The sequence below is a fragment of the Salvelinus fontinalis genome, chromosome 23, assembly GCF_029448725.1.
Source record: "Salvelinus fontinalis isolate EN_2023a chromosome 23, ASM2944872v1, whole genome shotgun sequence".
Lineage (NCBI taxonomy): Eukaryota > Metazoa > Chordata > Actinopteri > Salmoniformes > Salmonidae > Salvelinus > Salvelinus fontinalis.
Window position 1 is genome coordinate 32,456,979 of NC_074687.1, and position 17,619 is coordinate 32,474,597.

Consider the following 17,619-nt stretch of genomic DNA (forward strand, 5'->3'; position numbering starts at 1 on the left):
TATGAAAATACAAAAACACAATTGCAACAAAAATATCAAATGTTATATCACTTCAAAATAATGATGCAAGTCCAGGTCTAATTTCTGTTTCCTAACCTCAGATACAGAGACCTGTGAAAGCTGATAAACCCTGTCTGCTGATGAATGTCCCAAAGAAAGTCCCAAGTCCTGGAGAGACTGAAGGGTATATCTCCAACGTGTCATATATGCTATTGGTTTACTGTTACAATTGGTTGTAGGACTGCCAAAATACTGTTAAAAGTAACAATGCATAGACCTAGAACATGCATGGACAACCTTGCTCTTAGAGGTCTAGCTACTGGGTGTGCAGGTTTCTGTTCCAGCCCTGACATTCTGGCTATTATTTGTAATAGACACTTGTTTTAGAGTAAGATGAATGTTTAAACCCACTAACCATTTACATATGCGTTCTTTGTATGATATGAAATAAAGTGTTGATTCTTTGAATTAAGTATAGTGTATTTTTTGGTAATTTAACATTCCTTGTTTGTCTGGTTTATTTGGTTGTCATTTACTCTTATTTTGTCTGATTATATTGCACAGATTTGCAGCTGCAGCTGATGTCCTTGATCATTGTTATAGGTGTAACAATCTCTGTATGGCTGACCTAGGATGCAACCCCTGTCCACAACAGCACTTCATACCCACAAAGCAGCGTCCATTATCCTACAAAAAACATAATCTTGGTTGGGCTAGGATAACAGTACTTTAGTTCGCAGGGCAGGTGACATCACCACACGAAGGCTACTAGGGCTTTGCCATACTTTGTCTTTCCTTGATTACTCACATTCTACCTCCTCAACTGTATTGTCTTGCAACTGTATTGGAGGAGAAGGTGCAAGCTCCCTCCCATCAGACCTATCCATGCTCTACCCTTTTGGTTACAGTGGATGTGAGATTATTTATGGCATGCATGCCAAATGCAGACATACGATGAGATTAATATTGACCTCGTGGGCATGACAATTAATCTTGATGGTTGTACAGTCGTCTCAAATAAAACTGTGAAGGACCTCGGCGTTACTCTGGACCCTGATCTCTCTTTTGACGAACATATCAAGACTGTTTCAAGGACAGCTTTTTTCCATTTACGTAACTTTGCAAAAATCAGACATTTTCTGTCCAAAAATTAATCCATGCTTTTGTTACTTCTAGGTTAGACTACTGCAATGCTCTACTTTCTGGCTACCCCCATAAAGCACTAAATAAACTTCAGTTAGTGCTAAATACGGCTGCTAGAATCCTGACTAGAACCAAAAAAATTGATCATATTACTCCAGTGCTAGCCTCTTTACACTGGCTTCCTGTTAAGGCAAGGGCTGATGTCAAGATTTTACTGCTAACCTACAAAGCATTACATGGGCTTGCTCCTACCTGTCTTACCGATTTGGTCCTGACGTACATACCTACACGTACGCTACGGTCACAAGACGCAGGCCTCCTAATTGTCCCTAGAATTTCTAAGCAAACAGCTGGAGGCAGGGCTTTCTCCTATAGAGCTCCATTTTTATGGAATGGTCTGCCTACCCATGTGAGAGACGCAGACTCGGTCTCAACCTTTAAGTCTTTACTGAAGACTCATCTCTTCAGTAGGTCCTATGATTGAGTGTAGTCTGGTCCAGGAGTGTGAAGGTGAACGAAAAGGCAACGAACCGCCCTTGCTGTCTCTGCCTGGCCGGTTCCCCTCTCTCCACTGGGATTCTCTGCCTCTAACCCTATTACAGGGGCTGAGTCACTGGCTTACTGGTGCTCTTCCATGCCGTCCCTAAGAGGGGTGCGTCACTTGAGCGGGTTGAGTCACTGACGTGGTCTTCCTGTCCGGGTTGCCCCCCCCCCCCCCCCCCATTGGTTGTGCCGTGGCGGAGATGGGCTATATTCAACCTTGTCTCAGGATGGTAAGTTGGTGGTAGAAGATATCCCTTTAGTGGTGTGGGGGCTATGCTTTGGCAAAGTGGATGGGGTTATATCCTGCCTGTTTGGCCCTATCCGGGGGTGTCATCGGATGGTGCCACAGTGTTCCCTGACCCCTCCTGTCTCAGCCTCCAGTATTTATGCTGCAGTAGTTTATGTGTCAGGGGGCTAGGGTCAGTCTGTTATATCTGGAGTATTTCTCCTGTCTTATCTGGTGTGCTGTGTGAATTTAAGTATGCTCTCTCTAATTCTCTCTTTCTTTCTTTCTCTCTCTCGAAGGACCTGAGCCCTAGGACCATGCCTCAGGACTACCTGGCATGATGACTCCTTGTTCAACTGTTCTGCCTGCGGCTATGGAACCCTGACCTGTTCACTGTGATTACTATTATTTGACCATGCTGGTCATTTATGAACATTTGAACATCTTGGCCATGTTCTATTATAATCTCCACCCGGCACAGCCAGAAGAGGACTGGCTATCCCCCATAGCCTGGTTCCTCTCTAGGTTTCTTCCTAGGTTTTGACCTTTCTAGGGAGTTTTTCCTAGCCACCGTGCTTCTACACCTGCATTGCTTGCTGTTTGGGGTTTTAGGCTGGGTTTCTGTACAGCACTTTGATATATCAGCTGATGTAAGAAGGGCTATATAAATACATTTGATTTGAAATTTGATTTGTTTAATGGACTTGAACATTTGGCTTGTCATTTCTATACTGAAACCGGATTAGCAAATCCTCACACTTTGTTTACATTTTGTTGAGATGTTTTCTCCATTTCAAATTATACTATTAGAAATAGGAAACGCAATCATATATCAGTGATAATTTATATGTGTCACAGATGGCCTGAGGCACCTTAATTGGGGAGAATGGGCTCATAGTAATGGCTGGAACGTAAAAAATGGAACGCATCGAACAAGTCAAACACATTGTGTCAGAGTGTTTGATACCATTCCATTAACTACATTCCATCCATTATTATGAACCGTTCTCCCCTCTGCAACCTTTTGTGGTGTGTGGGAATAATTTGCTAATAACATGAAAGAATAGAAAAGGCTGATACTGGCAAGATCAGTGTGTGGGTTTTTCTTTTCATAAGACAATTAATGAGGCTAACCATGTTGAAGGATATCCAATTTGACTTCTACAGCTACTGTATATCCTGTCATTAAATGGATTAGTGCAAGCCCTATCCTTGTAATGAAGGTAGGTAGGCCTTAAGGATGACATGCACAGGAGAGATATTACTAGCAAATATCACTATGAGTGTGTGCAGAAAGGAATTATTTAAGGTTATTTGATTTAATTTCAAAATACATGTTTCTTTAAATAAAGTTGCAATTTGTTTGCTTCATTTATCATCCTAGTGTAATTAATATGCAGTTCTACATTATCACCACAAGTTGCCTTCCGACTGGTGCAGCGGTCCAAGGCACTGCATCGATCCTGGACTGTATTGCAGGCTTCGACCGGGAGACCCATAAGGCGGCAAACAATTGTCCCAGCGTCGTCCGGGTTAGGGGAGGGTTTGGCAAGGCAGTGATGTTCTTGTCCCATCGCGCCTGTGGAGGGTCGGGCGCATGCACGTCGCCAGTTTGACGGTGTTTCCTCTGAAACATTGATGCGGCTGGCTTCCGGTTTAAACGGGCAGTGTGTCAAGAAGCAGTGCGGCTTGTGTTTCGGAGGACGCATGGCTCTTGACCTTTGCAGCGATGGGACAAGACTGTAACTACGAATTGGATATGACGAAACTGGGGAGAAAAAGGGGGTAAAAAATAAATTTAAATGATCTGCGTTAGCATTTGTACAATAGTCTCCTATAGCTTTACAATGTAAACAAACCACTAGCTAGGTCTAGTAAAGTGAGGTCAATAATACATGCCTAGCACAAGCTAGTGGGTCATTAAAACTACAGTATATTTCGTAATTGAAACTAAGTGAGCTATACGCTTGGTAAAATATATTTGCGTTTTGGAGGAAGTAGACGAAGAGCTAGGAGAAACAGATTGGTGAGGGGGGAGAGAGAGGTTGATAGTGAGATAATTACTGCTGCTAGTGTAATAAATACCATTTAAAATAACACAAGCATATTGCTATTACATTGTTATAACTAACTTCTTTTTAAGCAGGGTTTCTCACAAACTTATAAACAGATACAGAGACCCACAGACACACCCAAGGACAGAGGGCTGACGTAAACCTTTCATAAACACTGATTAAATAGGAACATCTGCGCACACACCTAATCTCCTGTTTTAGCTGAACATTTGGTAACAAAGAACTTTTGCTGCAAGACTCAGAAGGATGACGCACAGCTCATCAGGACCAATCTGAGAAGACAACAACCTGATCAGGACCAACCAAAGGACCAGAACTTCCAGACTCTACCTACTTTCTGTGTTGTATAAAATGTCTATGCATTCTGTTATCTGGGCTTTTTCTGGAGGTTCTCTATGAGCTAAAGGAACGAGACCGTATACGCTTGTACCAGATATCTTTACTCATAATTAAACTGTCGCTTGTCATACAATTTATCACCTTGTCTGAATCGATCCTTGACCGGCTCACCCTTCTCCATATCCAATTATCAACACTAGCTAACTTTTGATGTAAACAATGTGGCCATCAAACATTGGACTCGTATGCTAGCAACATTTAGTTTAGTTATATTGTTGGCTGTCTTGAGATAAGTTATCTGGCTAACAAGGTAAGCTGATCTTTACTTTGACATCACGCTAGCTCTGTGGTTATTTGCTGTGCTCGCCAAATGTAACACCACCAGAGCAAACGGATAATAACCAGGAAATTAACGTTGTCCGATGATTTGCGCGTGCATATCGAACATGTTATTGTTTTGACAGTTAAAAAGTTCTATAAAATGATGACAAATAAAGCACTTTGAATGCAATTTATTGTGGCATAAATGTTTACAAAAGAGTGGTACAATGTGTTACATAGCGCTTTCAAAATGTCTATCTGTCCATAGCTGTGGAAAGATGTTTCGGGGGTGGTGACATTTTTTAAAGATTTTTTTTGTCTGCTGACAAGTACTTTGCTTCGCTCCACTTGTACAGGAGTAATAAAGGCCTAGTGCACTAATTTGATTAAATGTTTATTTCTTTATTGATCAGAGGACAGCACCCCTATTCCCCGCGGCTTTGTATCTGTCTAAAGTGTGGCTCGTTAAGCGCTTTAGTTTAATGCTGTTCACAGACAGTATATACAATGGACAGATACACAACTGGAACACAATAAAACCTCCCTTAACAGGAGTACATTATGTACAATAAATGGTATTTAAAGATTACAATTTGTAAAATTGGCAATATTCAAACAGGGCACAAAAGTTTAGAAAAAGGTTATTGTTCAAAGTTCCACTATGACAGGCTGTTCATGCAAGAAGTAAAGCCAGGTTATGTACCTCAAAATGATACAGAAACCAAACCACTAGGCTATTGATCTTTTTTGAATTCATTCAGCTACTTAAATTTAATTAAATGCTAAATAAAAAAGCCTATAGGCAAGTTTACCTCTTGGTATCTTCACTGGTATTTTGTCAAGATGAATTCTTCTGTTCAAGCAAACCTCACCTACTGTTTTGTAAGCGCCATTGACCTGCTCTGCTCAGTTCTGCTCTTCTGTCATAAAATAATTAGTTTTACAGAGCCGGCAAAGCCGAAGCTCAAGGTGTGCTGTGTCAAATTGCATCCCTTCAGCATGAATCCATAATCTACCCTGAAAAAGCTTTGCTAAGAGATTACCTCTGCAATTTGTCATGCTTGGATTCAGCAGCACAAATGACTTGTCAACGCGTCTGTAAAAACTGAAAGAGTAGGGCCAGGACAAGGTAATGATTCAAACGACTCAATAGATGGCTTTGCCTTTTGCAAGCAACAGAAGAACAAAATTACAGTGCTACCCTTGCACAATGATAATCAGAAACATTACTTTCTGTGACCATTTCACACGAACCCAACCCACTTTTCTTTTTACAATACCATTCACATAATATGATGAATGGTGTACATTATAAACAGTCTTTTAATGTAGAAAAATAAAGCAAGCAGAGTGACACTGGATTGACTGAATCTCAACGTACAAACACAGTAAAAATGATAACCATTAACAAACTACCCCCATCCTAACTGAAAACTGAAAACTCAAGAAGCTATGCTGTTTGATGTGCATGAGATGAATCTGGGTATTCACACTGAAGATACATTCCAATTCCAATGTGTTGATTTGTTTTTCATGGTTCACCCAGGATCAATATATTTAGATTCCTGATGCGTCCTCCTGAATACAAAAAGACTAACAAACTAGGATTTTGGTACTGATTATTTCCACAAATAATGTTTTTTTTAAAAGATATTACTGTTTTGGACTTGGCTGAACCATGTATTTATTTCACATTAAATTCAGGAATATTCTAGTGTCTAAAATGTATTCTTATTTATAAAGTACAAACAAAGACAAAAAATGTAGGAAGAAATGCATTTACTGTACCGTGACATTACATATGACATAATATCTAACAAAAAGAAAAAAAGCTTTTGTTGCATGATGGTGTTGCTTCCTAATCTAGGGGGGGGGGGGGTGCTCTGTGATGAAATGCATTTATAGTAAGCATGTTACAACATTCGCAAGAGGCTTTTACAACCACTTAGGGCTCTCAGTCCTCTGTACAGATGAGTTGTGTGGCCGGCAGAATCACATTTATTTCTTAGCCATTTACAGCTTAATGAAACCCAGAGGAATAATTGAACTAATATGTCTTGTGGGTCGTAATAGCTTCCAACAGGCTGTTCACTCGCCTGCCTCAAAAGAAGATGAGCAGAGCACCACAAAGCATGATGAGTTTAAAAAAGGCCTTTTTCTTAAATAGCTGCCGACATTGTAATAGGCCTGGTAAGCTAAAGGAATATACATGTATATATTTTTATATTTTTTTTATGTGCTGCAGTATATGATACAAATATGTTAATCTATATTGGTTTCATATTATGCATAACAATTTTCTTATCAAATCAATAGAAATATCATAGTAAAATCTACACATGCTGTAGGCTCCATGTACAGTAATTATATCAAAAGAAAAATAATCAATATGTAATACAACATGGTACTACTTTATCCTATCATAAACAGAATATAAAGTATCTCTGTCTGTGATGTTGGAAGATTGATCCCAAGTCCTACATAAACCTACTAACAAATTGTTAATGTAATCGTATACACTACCATTCAAAAGTTTGGGGTCACTTAGAAATGTCCTTGTTTTTGAAAGAAAAGCAAATGTTTTGCCCATTAAAATAACATCAAATTGATCTGAAATACAGTGTGGACATTGTTAATGTTGTAAATGACTATTGTAGCTGGAAACGGCAGATTATTTTTATGGAATATCTACATAGGCGTACAGAGGCTCATTATCAGCAACTATCACTCCTGTGTTCCAATGGCACGTTCTGTTAGCTAATCCAAGTTTATCATTTTAAAAGGCTAATTGATCATTAGAAAACCCTGTTGCAATTATGTTAGCACAGCTGAAAACTGGTGTTCTGAATAAAGAAGCAATAAAACTGGCCTTTACACTAGTCGAGTATCTGGAGCATCAGCATTTGTGGGTTCCATTACAGGCTCAAAATGGCCAGAATCAAATAACTTTCTTCTGAAACTCGTCAGTCTATTCTTGTTCAGAGAAATTAAGGCTATTCCATGCGAGAAATTGCCAAGAAACTGAAGATCTCGTACAACGCTGTGTACTACTCTCTTCACAGAACAGCGCAAACGGTCTCTAACCAGAATAGAAAGAGGAGTGGGAGGCCCCAGTGCACACTGAGCAAGAGCACAAATACATTAGAGTGTCGAGTTTGAGAAACAGACGCCTCACAAGTCCTCAACTGGCAGCTTCATTAAATAGTACCCGCAAAACACCAGTCTCAATGTCAACAGTGAAGAGGCGACTCCGGGATGCTGGCCTAGGCAGAGTTGCAAAGAAAAAGCCATATCTCAGACTGGCCAATAAACATAAAAGATTAAGATGGGCAAAAGAACACAGACACTGGACAGAGGAACTCTTGCCTAGAATGATCAATTAGGCTTTTAAAATGATCAACTTGGATTAGCTAACACAACGTGACATTGGAACACAGGAGTGATGGTTGCTGATAACGGGCCTCTGTACGCCTATGTAGATAATTAATAAAAAATCTGCCGTTTCCAGCTAAAATAGTAATTTACAACATTAACAATGCCTACACTGTATTTCTGATCAATTTGATGTTCTTTTAATGGCCCCAAAAAATGTGCTTTGATTTTAAAAACAAGGACATTTCTAAGTGACCCCAAACTTTTGAACGGTAGTGTATGTACTGAATGTATGTACAGTAGTACACTCACCATAAATATGTGTATCCCGGAGATTACAAATGTATCTATTCCAACAAGATTTACTTGGGTGGATTTAATCTCAGATAATTGCCATTAACCCATAGATGGCTATGTGGTGTGTACTGCCAACTTTCCCCTGTATTCAGACATTAATCTGTTTTCTTCAGTAGTTATATGGGATCCATATTCCACCACCACCTAGCAACAGCCCAAATCTTTAGAGCGTAACAAAAGTAGCTCAAATCTCAGATATCAAAATGTAACGAAATAAAGAAAATACCCAAGACACTTGAAATGGAAGATGAATCCGAGTTGATGGGTTATACTGATTATGGAGGTTTAACCTAAGCACTGAGATCTAGAAAATAACATAATCTGATCTCATATGATCTACTAAGCAGGGCCCGGTTTCCTGATAGCGATGGAATTTAGGCGTGTTTTAACAATGTATCTTTCCCGAAGATGTAACATGCGTTTCCCAAAACCACACAGAGAGAACGCTCGCCAAGAGCGTCGTTTGATCATGTGTCGATACTGATAGGATTGAAAGAAAGGGAACTTTCCTCAACATTATAATTATTTCACAATACTGACGACAGATCAGCTCCTAGAGTGATATTACCATGGCCGCAGGAAGTTGTTTTGGGGTGGGGGTGCTGAAATGTTTTGTCGACGGGGGAGTTGGGGGGTATTTCCCCGCTCTGCTGTTGAGTATTTTTCTCCGCTCATACAGGGGTAATAAAGGCCTAGTGCACCAATTTGGTTTATTCAAAGGCCTAGTGGACTAATTTGGTTTATTGTGATATATCAGGGGGTGATTCAGCACCCTTACTTCCCGCGGCTATGGATATTACCACCTATGGATGCAAATATTGAGGCGCCTTTAGTCTAATGCTTACCCACTAAATCAAAGATTTGGCACATCATTGAGCACGTTAGGCTACACATCATGAAATATATTGAGACAAATTACAAACAGTAGTCTAGTAGCAAAATAGAACTCAATTGATTGAACATGGTATGTATTTCAATAGGACTGAAATAGGCCTATATCCTACTGTTTCTATTTAAATGCAGTCATCTCTGTTTTCATTTGAAGCATATTTTTAGACGTTGCTTGTTTGTATCAATTACAAAGACATTGTCAACTTTGCATTTGTAGTCAACTTTTTTCTGAAGTTATCGGCGGTCACAGAGAGACGGATAAACCATGTGATGTTTAGCAGAGATCTTCTGTATATAAAAGAGGGCAAAAAAGCATCTAACGACGCACTGCTGTTCTACGAGTGGTCTGAAGCATGCGTTAGATTACGAGCGCTTTCAAGTGCAATGTTAATAACGAGATTTAACGAGGCTCCTACAAAGGTTCTAACGATGAACTTTGCCTTAAGATGCTTTTGGGAAACCGGACCCTGGGAAATCTACAATGTCTTAACTGACTCCAATGCCAGGGTTCTGGAGGGTACCTTGACTTCCTTGTCTTGACTTCCTCTTGAGCTGATTGGACATTCAGACGCTAACCCTCTTGTTTGATTGGCTAACCTTTGTTAGTGAAGACATAAGAGGCTTTGGGTTAATAAAAAATGACTATGTCAGAAGTCTGTGACTTCTCTTCCCAGTAGTCAAACCCCAAACAAGAAGCTTGAATAGGGTAAAAGAGTTAGTGTTGTGTTTCACCACGTTATCCCTGGAACCACAACTGACGAATGAATCCTCATCCTTTCAGTTCCGTGGTGGGATCATATTGAGAGAAGTTGGGAGAGGCAAAGAAAGATGAAAAGGTGGATAACAAGTGAGCGGGAGAAGAAGGAGTGGAAGCAAGAGGATGTGAGAGAGAAGACAGGGTGAAAATGGATTGGTGAATGGGAGATTGGGGGACGTATGGGCCAAAGTGGTCGTGTTTACTACAATTCCCACAAAGCACTGTCCATCACTGATCTCCCGTCCATCAATCCATTTTCATTCTGTCTTCTCTCTCACATCCTCTTGCTTCAGATGTCATGGGTCATGCCCGTAGGCCAATGCTTGGCAGAGTCTCTGTACAGGTCAGTGGGCAGTCTGATGCCCGCTGACTAGGGAGTGACAGTTGAGCTAGGATGGGTTATTTTGAAGCTACTCAGATTTATGGCAGTACAGGTCTTTAAGTGCTTTCAGTTCCTCTATGAGGGTTTTGTTCTGGTTCTCCAGCACGGCCACGCGGTTCTCAAGACACTTGACATACTCCTTCTTCTTCCTGCGACACTCGCGGGCCGCCTCTCTGTGACACAACAAGGACCAAGACACAGTTAGGGAAACCTCTGGCTATTGGCTCAGCTAGCATGGGATGGTACACATCATCTTCTCTAGAGCAGCTTCTAGTTTTGTGCCAAAAACTCTTGAAGTTTTTCTTCATTTGTATTTGTAAATATGTATATATATAGCCTGTGACTGCATAGAATTCTTCCAATCCTTTATGCTGTACATGTTTTGTGTTGTATGTTATCTGTCTTGTATCTAGCAATCCGTCACCACACATGAAGTTATTGGAATTGAATGAATTGATGGTCTTGGTTACACTTTACTTAATGCAAGCAGGTATAATGCTTTATTACTTGTAGCATGTATAAGCCCTAAAATGGCTTATTATAAGGTTTACAGGTCTTGGCTAAATGGAGTTCACAGTAGACCATAACCAAAGGGAACCTCATTCTGTCCTTACCTGTTCTTCATGAGTCTGACCTCTCTCTTGCGGGTAACTTCTACCTCTGGGCCCCCCTGGCCAGACAGGGCAGGGGAGGAGGCCATGACCACCCCAGGGGCGATGGTGCTAGTGGGGGCCGTGCGGATCTGGTAGGCCTGCACATCTCCCGACGCAGCTGGGGAACAATGGAAACGATCCAAACGATCTCAACCACTCCGATTGACTGTGTGTTTTTATCCATATCAAGAGGTAAGGCACTACCACTCACCTTGCACTACCACCTGGTTGCTGGGCACCAGGATCTGCTGGCCGTCTGAGGTCTGAGCGTACTGCAGGATGGTGGTGCCCTGCTGGGCGGCCGCAGCGTTGGTCATAGTCAGGGTCTGCAGTCCCTGGATCCCGTCTGTTCCGTTATTGGCCAGCTGGATTGCCCCGCCCTGGGTGATGGCGACTGGGAGAGGGGAGGGAAGGAGAGAGCAAGAGAGAGAGAGAGAGAGACAAAGAGAATACAAAGAGAGAGACAGAGAATGAGGGCAGACAAAGAGAGAGCGAGAGAAGGAAAATAATGTTGTAACATTAGCAACTAAACATCTTGCTTAAAATACCCTCTTAAATTACCTCTGTCAGTGACTGAAAAAATAACTTTTGCTGCTCCGATGACCATGACATTGTTGAGTAAAAGAACAAAGGGTCAAACGTGACGTACTGTACTGGCCACTGCTGGTCTGGTAGATGGGGCATGATGTGGGCATGGTAACCGTGGTGATGGCGGGCGCTGTGTCCTCCTCCGACTTCTCTTCCTCGATCCTGGGAACCCCTGGGGTGTCACCTGATGACAGGTCATTCAGGATCTTCCTGTTGGGGTTAGAGGGCAGGACGTCAGATAAACACAAAGGAACACCTACAGTAATCACAGCACTGCATTATCACACACACACCAAACGGTACCTATATGAGGGGCGTCGTGAGAGGATCTCTCTGCGTTTCTGAGAGTCAGTCACACTGTCCACTGACTCCTGAGAGTCTTCACTCTCTGCTAGGGTGGAGATCTGGAAAAGTCCAATCAGGTGTGTTAGTGCTGGGCAGGAACAAATATTTATTTACACTGTATTTCTTCAACACCAGGGTTGGTGATCATAATTGGTGTATTATGACCAAGTCTGGTTGGGATCACAGTGAATTCTTCTAGTGCTAAGTTGTTATATCTAAGCTAAGGTTTTGGCTAAAGTTTTTTATCTTAACGACAAAGCTCTATAAATAAAGGTTAGATGAAAAGGTCTACTCACCTGAACAGTCTGGACCTGTGGTGACTGTATGACAGAGGGCTGAGCGGCCTGGATGACGCCATGAACCTGGACCGTCTGACCGTTGGGCAGCTGCACCAGGGTGACCGTAGGACCGCTGGATGTGGCGTGACCTGCTGCCATGGAAACCTGCAAAGCATAAACATAATCCTGCTGTCCAGGGGACACACACCTATAACTAGAACCCCCGAGTTCTCCTGGTCTGGAAAAACTTGGGGTTTTCTGGGCCCTACTACTTATGTTTATAAAACACCTGTTTGCTACATTCTTTTGTCTCTGTATGTACACATATTTACTGCATTGGTGTGCATATAAGAATGAAGCGGTAGCGTGAATGATGTCAGTATGTACAGTATATTCTGTGACATCCTACTGTCTCCTGCTTGCATCTTACATCAGCCTCTTCTGCTGTAACTGAACTTGTGGGGGGGGGTGACTATTTCCATGTCTTCCTATTTCTTGTACAACAGGGTCATGCTGACTACCGTCTCCCAGTGAGTCATACTGTATATATCTGCTGGGTGTGTGAAGTGGCATACCATTCCCTATCAGTCAGAGAGTATTCACAACCCTGTGAGGGACTGGGTCCAGTCATAGATGAGTCAGTGAGGTAGTGAGTGGTAGATGTAATGTGCGAGTGTGTGGTAGAGAGGCAGAGTAGGCTTACCTGTGAGTGGTAGTAGTAATGTTATACTGTACTAGTGTGTGGTAGGTAGATGGGCCGGCTACTTACCTGTGCCAGGGTGGCTATCTGTGCCTGGGAGATCTGTTGGCTCTCTGTCTCTGACACTGCCGTGTCTCCTCCCTGATGAACCTCTGCTCCCGACTCCATGGTCATCGACTTAGCTGTAGGAGAAAAGGGAGAGAAGGACATTAGGGTTAGAGAGGGCTTATATTGGACTTTCTGATACATTTTATGGATGTCTTGTTATGATCATTAAGGAGAAAATCTCAGTAATGCTGATGATCATTTCAGCTGGTTTGACCTGGTTTTTGTTGAGAGATATGGTAGTATTGTGCTTAGTAGTACTTTCTACTTGTACTTATTTTGAAGGATTCAACACAACAGATAGTTAGTTACCTGGCACCAAATGGAATTTGGGGCGGCAGGCAGCCTAGTGGTTAGAGCGTTAGGCCAGTAACCGAAAGGTTGCAAGATCGAATCCCCGAGCGGACAAGGTAAAAATCTGTCGTTCTGCCCCTGAACAAGGCAGTTCCTAGGCCTGAACAAGGCAGTTCCTAGGCCGTCATTGTAAATAAGACTTTGTTCTTAACTGACTTGCCTAGTTAAATAAAGGTAAAAATGTGTTATTATCATGGTAATTACCATGTAATAGCAGATTGTGAGCAATGCATGTAATTAATCTGCCTTCACAGCTCATTGAAAGGAAATCAGTGGAAAGCCTGTCTCTAGAATCAACCCACTCCTTGTCTGTTAGACAAGTGTTTGTTTCTGCAAACTGACCACAGCCGTCCTTCCAGCTTTTATGAACAGAGTATTTAATAACTGAAACAGATGTGGATTATGTGACTGTTTGTAACTGACCCAGTTGTATATGTCTTGTGTCACTTAAAAGTGACTGGCAACATGATAGCTTGTACCTCTCAGAAGTCAAGCGGGGCGAAGCCGCTTCTCACGGATGTAACTGAGAGGTCCAATGTAAGTTGATAAGTTCTCAGGGCTATTCCTGAGCTTTATCATACTCTTCTAAAGCTACATAAGAGAGTTGGCGCTACCCTTTGACAATGTGATGTCCTTTTTGGGCTGGAAATCTTTTTAGGAATGTCCTGAGACAACCTTGGAAAACAGATGGCATTACTATAAAGAACAAATTATTCCATTCTGGCTGAGAAATACCTTGGAGACTGGCGTAGAGGAGTAAGGAAGTGACCCATTCCTAGGTTATAAACACACACACACACATTTACAAGCATTTCCCTACACCTGCAATAACATCTGCTAAATATGTATTTGCGACCAATAAAATGTGATTTGACACAAACACACCCCCCTATCCCTGGAGAGGTCATTCATCTCATTGTCTAGGAATGCGTCACTTTCCTCCTTGCGGGTATAGGGCCTAGCAGGCCTGGTTTGGGCAGCTGACATTCCCTCTGGTCCACCTTGTTCAGCAGAAGGCCTGTACATCCACCTAATGGCTACCAAACATAGCATGGCTGCACATGAAATGGCATCCTATACCGTATATCAGGAGTCCCCAATAACATTCAGCCGTGGGCTGATTTTTCCTTGAGCGGATGGTCGGAGGGCCGGAACATAGTTATAAATAATTTGTACAGTGCAAACAGACCGCAAGAATCCCAAACAGTATTTGACAAAAACAGAATCATTTAAAACTTTAATTACAGTGGAATACAATCACATATGCCTCTCTATTTATGCGTGGGAATACTTGGGAACAGATTTACTCAACTAAAATAATTTTGAGCTAATTCCCTGGTGATTTTTCAGTCTTTTATGTCCAAAAAAAATAAAAAATTCTCAGAAAACTTGGGGGGCCAAATAAAATAATTTGGCCCGCGAGTCGCCTTTTGACCTAACGCCCATAGAGCGCTAGCCAAAAGTAGTGCACTATTTACGGGATAGTGTGCTGGCCTCTGGTCAAAAGTAATACACTATAAAGGGGATAGGGTGCCATTTTGGACTCTTCTCTAGACCTTTAAGGTTAAATATTCTCTGATAGCTGTTGCTAAACTCCACAGAGTCCGACCAACTCAGACTTGGCAAACATGTGCACTGCCAGAAACCCATTACCAACATGTCATGCATTGGCTTTATTCGCTAGAGGCTTTTCCCAGATTCCCAAAACACTTCCGCCTCCTACTCCTCTGTCTTGTCAATATGCCATGTCTTTAGACTAGCCAGAGAAATGTTTCACCTAACAGGGATAGCTAGGACAGGACACACACACGGGACAGGGCTCTCAGGCAGTCTGTGGCCATAGGCACATATGTGTTATGACTTGTCTGGCCTGTCAGTGCCACCCCAACGGCGCTAGCTCTGTCTGTCAGAGAATACAATGTTGGAAATCCCCCTACTACCAGTGACCATTGGCTGGCTGCTAAACATGGTAGTCTGGTTGTGGAGGGGAGGGAGGGCCAGCAGCCACAAGCCCTCCCTCAGTGGAAAAGCAGGGTCATGAAAGAGGTGCCTGTTGCAGACAAAGGGAGAGAAACAGCTTCATTCTCCCCTGCTAGTCAACTCTTTTTTCTTGCCCTTTTATTTTATTTAACCTTTTCAGAACCATAGAGAAAGAGCACGGCAGAAGAACATTTGTGGAATAAAGCTATCAACCATGAGTGTAGCCTATAGATTTTGACAATGTAATAAAAAAAAATGTTTTTACTAAATATCAATGCAACAGTAATAGTGTGTAGAATGATCAATCATTATTAAAGTCCCATTCAAAAGAAAGAAATTAAAGCATCGTGAGCTCACACACTGCATCACAGTCGGTCACAGTGCATAACGTCTCTGAGAAATCTTACAGAGTTCGCCCTCTTCAAAAGTCATTGGGTGTGTTCGAGCGGTAAGGCTTAAAGTAACCGACTGTAGACAATAGTCGAGGAGTGAAGTTGGGGGAGACAGCTGAAAGTCGGACACTAATGTGGTTTTCAACAGCAAGGCTCAGTGCAACATGGCAGTATAAAAAAAGATTTCTCTAACCACCATATCACACATTTTCTAACTGTAAATATATGTGTACATAACGACTTTATATCTGCTCAGTGACAAGACAGAGCCACATGGAGAGTAGCGACGCCCCCTTTGTGTCATACCGTTCATAAATAGCTTACCATTGGTTTAAAATTTAGTTCGCGACAATTTTTGTGAACTTTTGAGAGCGATATATAACATTATTTCATGCTATATAAGTGAATATCCAAAATAGGCTTACCAAAAACTCATGGCCTTATGCGTTTGAGAATGTTTTGACTAGACTCCACTTACATAACTTTATTTTGGCAAAAAACGACTAGAAGCAAATAGACTAGCATTACGTGATGGGTCATATTATTGTAGCGACCCAGGCATATGGATACATAATCCAAATTAGAGTACGTGTCTAAACTGACGATTTCTTATTATAGACTAGGACAGCAAAGCAACAACCCTTCTCCCAAATAGTTGGTTTGACAAGTGGACTAGGCCTACCCCTATAAATAAAATCGAAATTTCTCATAATTTCTTATTCTGGTTTATGAAAGCCAATACATAATTTTGCACTTTAAGAATTTAAGTTCAATAATACTCAACACATTTTTCGTACGAACAATTATTTAGCAGTTGAGTTTGGCTTATAGAACCACTACTTTTTTTAGGCTACATAAAATCTAAGACAGCTCCCTTTGCATTTCTACTCTACAGGCGAGGGCTAGGCTGCTGCGCAAGAATACCCACAGCGCGCGAGTAGCCTTCACTAGGCTTTTGAAAGCAGAAAGTCTAATATTTGATCACAGTGCGCATTTGCTTGTAAATGTCGCATCACAGACTATGCTGTCCAAACAAGCAATATTCTCGATCCTGACTGGCGAGCTAGCATACTCCTCATTCCCTGCCTTTTTCTACTAGCCGCAGCCGCAGCCGCCTCCCCTCCCTCCATGCCTGCATGACTGCCTGAAACAAGCCCGCCGCCATGATCTCTTTGTTCATCCGATATGAACCGGACCAGAATACAGTTTATGTGGGACGCGCCTTGTCTCTCTTCCCCTGGACACTAGTCCTCTCTTACCGAAACAGACTCCCTCGGTCACTCCCGGGCCCTCGGAGCTCCACTTTTATTCAGGCCGACACGTAAGAGACCGCGTCAGGCTACACCTCCGTCGCGTCACCGAGAACAACAACACCGAGAACGAGAGGGACGAAAATCAAATCGTCAGCGGCACCATCGAGAACGACCGAATGATGGCCGGAACAAGCCGAACAACTGACGGAGTAGACCGAAGTCATCTCGAAAATAGGCGGAAAGGAACGAACGTTTAGGCGAGACATAAATGGTCATTTTTATTTATTTATTTTATTTAACCTTTATTTAACCAGGTAGGCAAATTGAGAACACGTTCTCATTTACAATTGCGACCTGGCCAAGATAAAGCAAAGCAGTTCGACACATACAACAACACATAGTTACACATGGAGTAAAAACAAACATATAGTCAATAATACAGTGAAAAAGATAAAAAAAAATAAGTCTATATACAATGTGAGCAAGTGAGGTGAGATAAGGGAGGTGAAGGCAAACAGATATATGTATAAATAAATAAAAATATAAAAAGGCCATGGAGGCGAAG

General features: G+C 41.9%; 1 protein-coding gene across 3 annotated transcripts; it reads right to left on the reverse strand.

Annotated features, from left to right (window-relative positions):
• Positions 1 to 4,823: 4,823 nt before the first annotated feature.
• On the reverse strand, positions 4,824 to 17,224 carry LOC129821155 (cyclic AMP-responsive element-binding protein 1). Of its 3 annotated transcripts, none has more exons than XM_055878498.1 (8): positions 17,061 to 17,224; positions 13,040 to 13,152; positions 12,289 to 12,456; positions 11,951 to 12,051; positions 11,709 to 11,857; positions 11,271 to 11,453; positions 11,021 to 11,177; positions 4,824 to 10,579 (listed from the first exon to the last, which is right to left on the reverse strand). In XM_055878498.1, the coding sequence occupies exons 2-8, from the start codon at positions 13,142 to 13,144 to the stop codon at positions 10,435 to 10,437; spliced, it is 1,008 nt and encodes a 335-aa protein (XP_055734473.1). In that variant the 5' UTR covers positions 13,145 to 13,152; positions 17,061 to 17,224; the 3' UTR covers positions 4,824 to 10,434. The 3 variants fall into 3 exon arrangements, with proteins under 3 accessions (XP_055734473.1, XP_055734472.1, XP_055734474.1); XM_055878497.1 differs by having other exon boundaries at positions 12,289 to 12,459; XM_055878499.1 differs by having other exon boundaries at positions 12,289 to 12,435; positions 17,061 to 17,222.
• Positions 17,225 to 17,619: the final 395 nt, after the last annotated feature.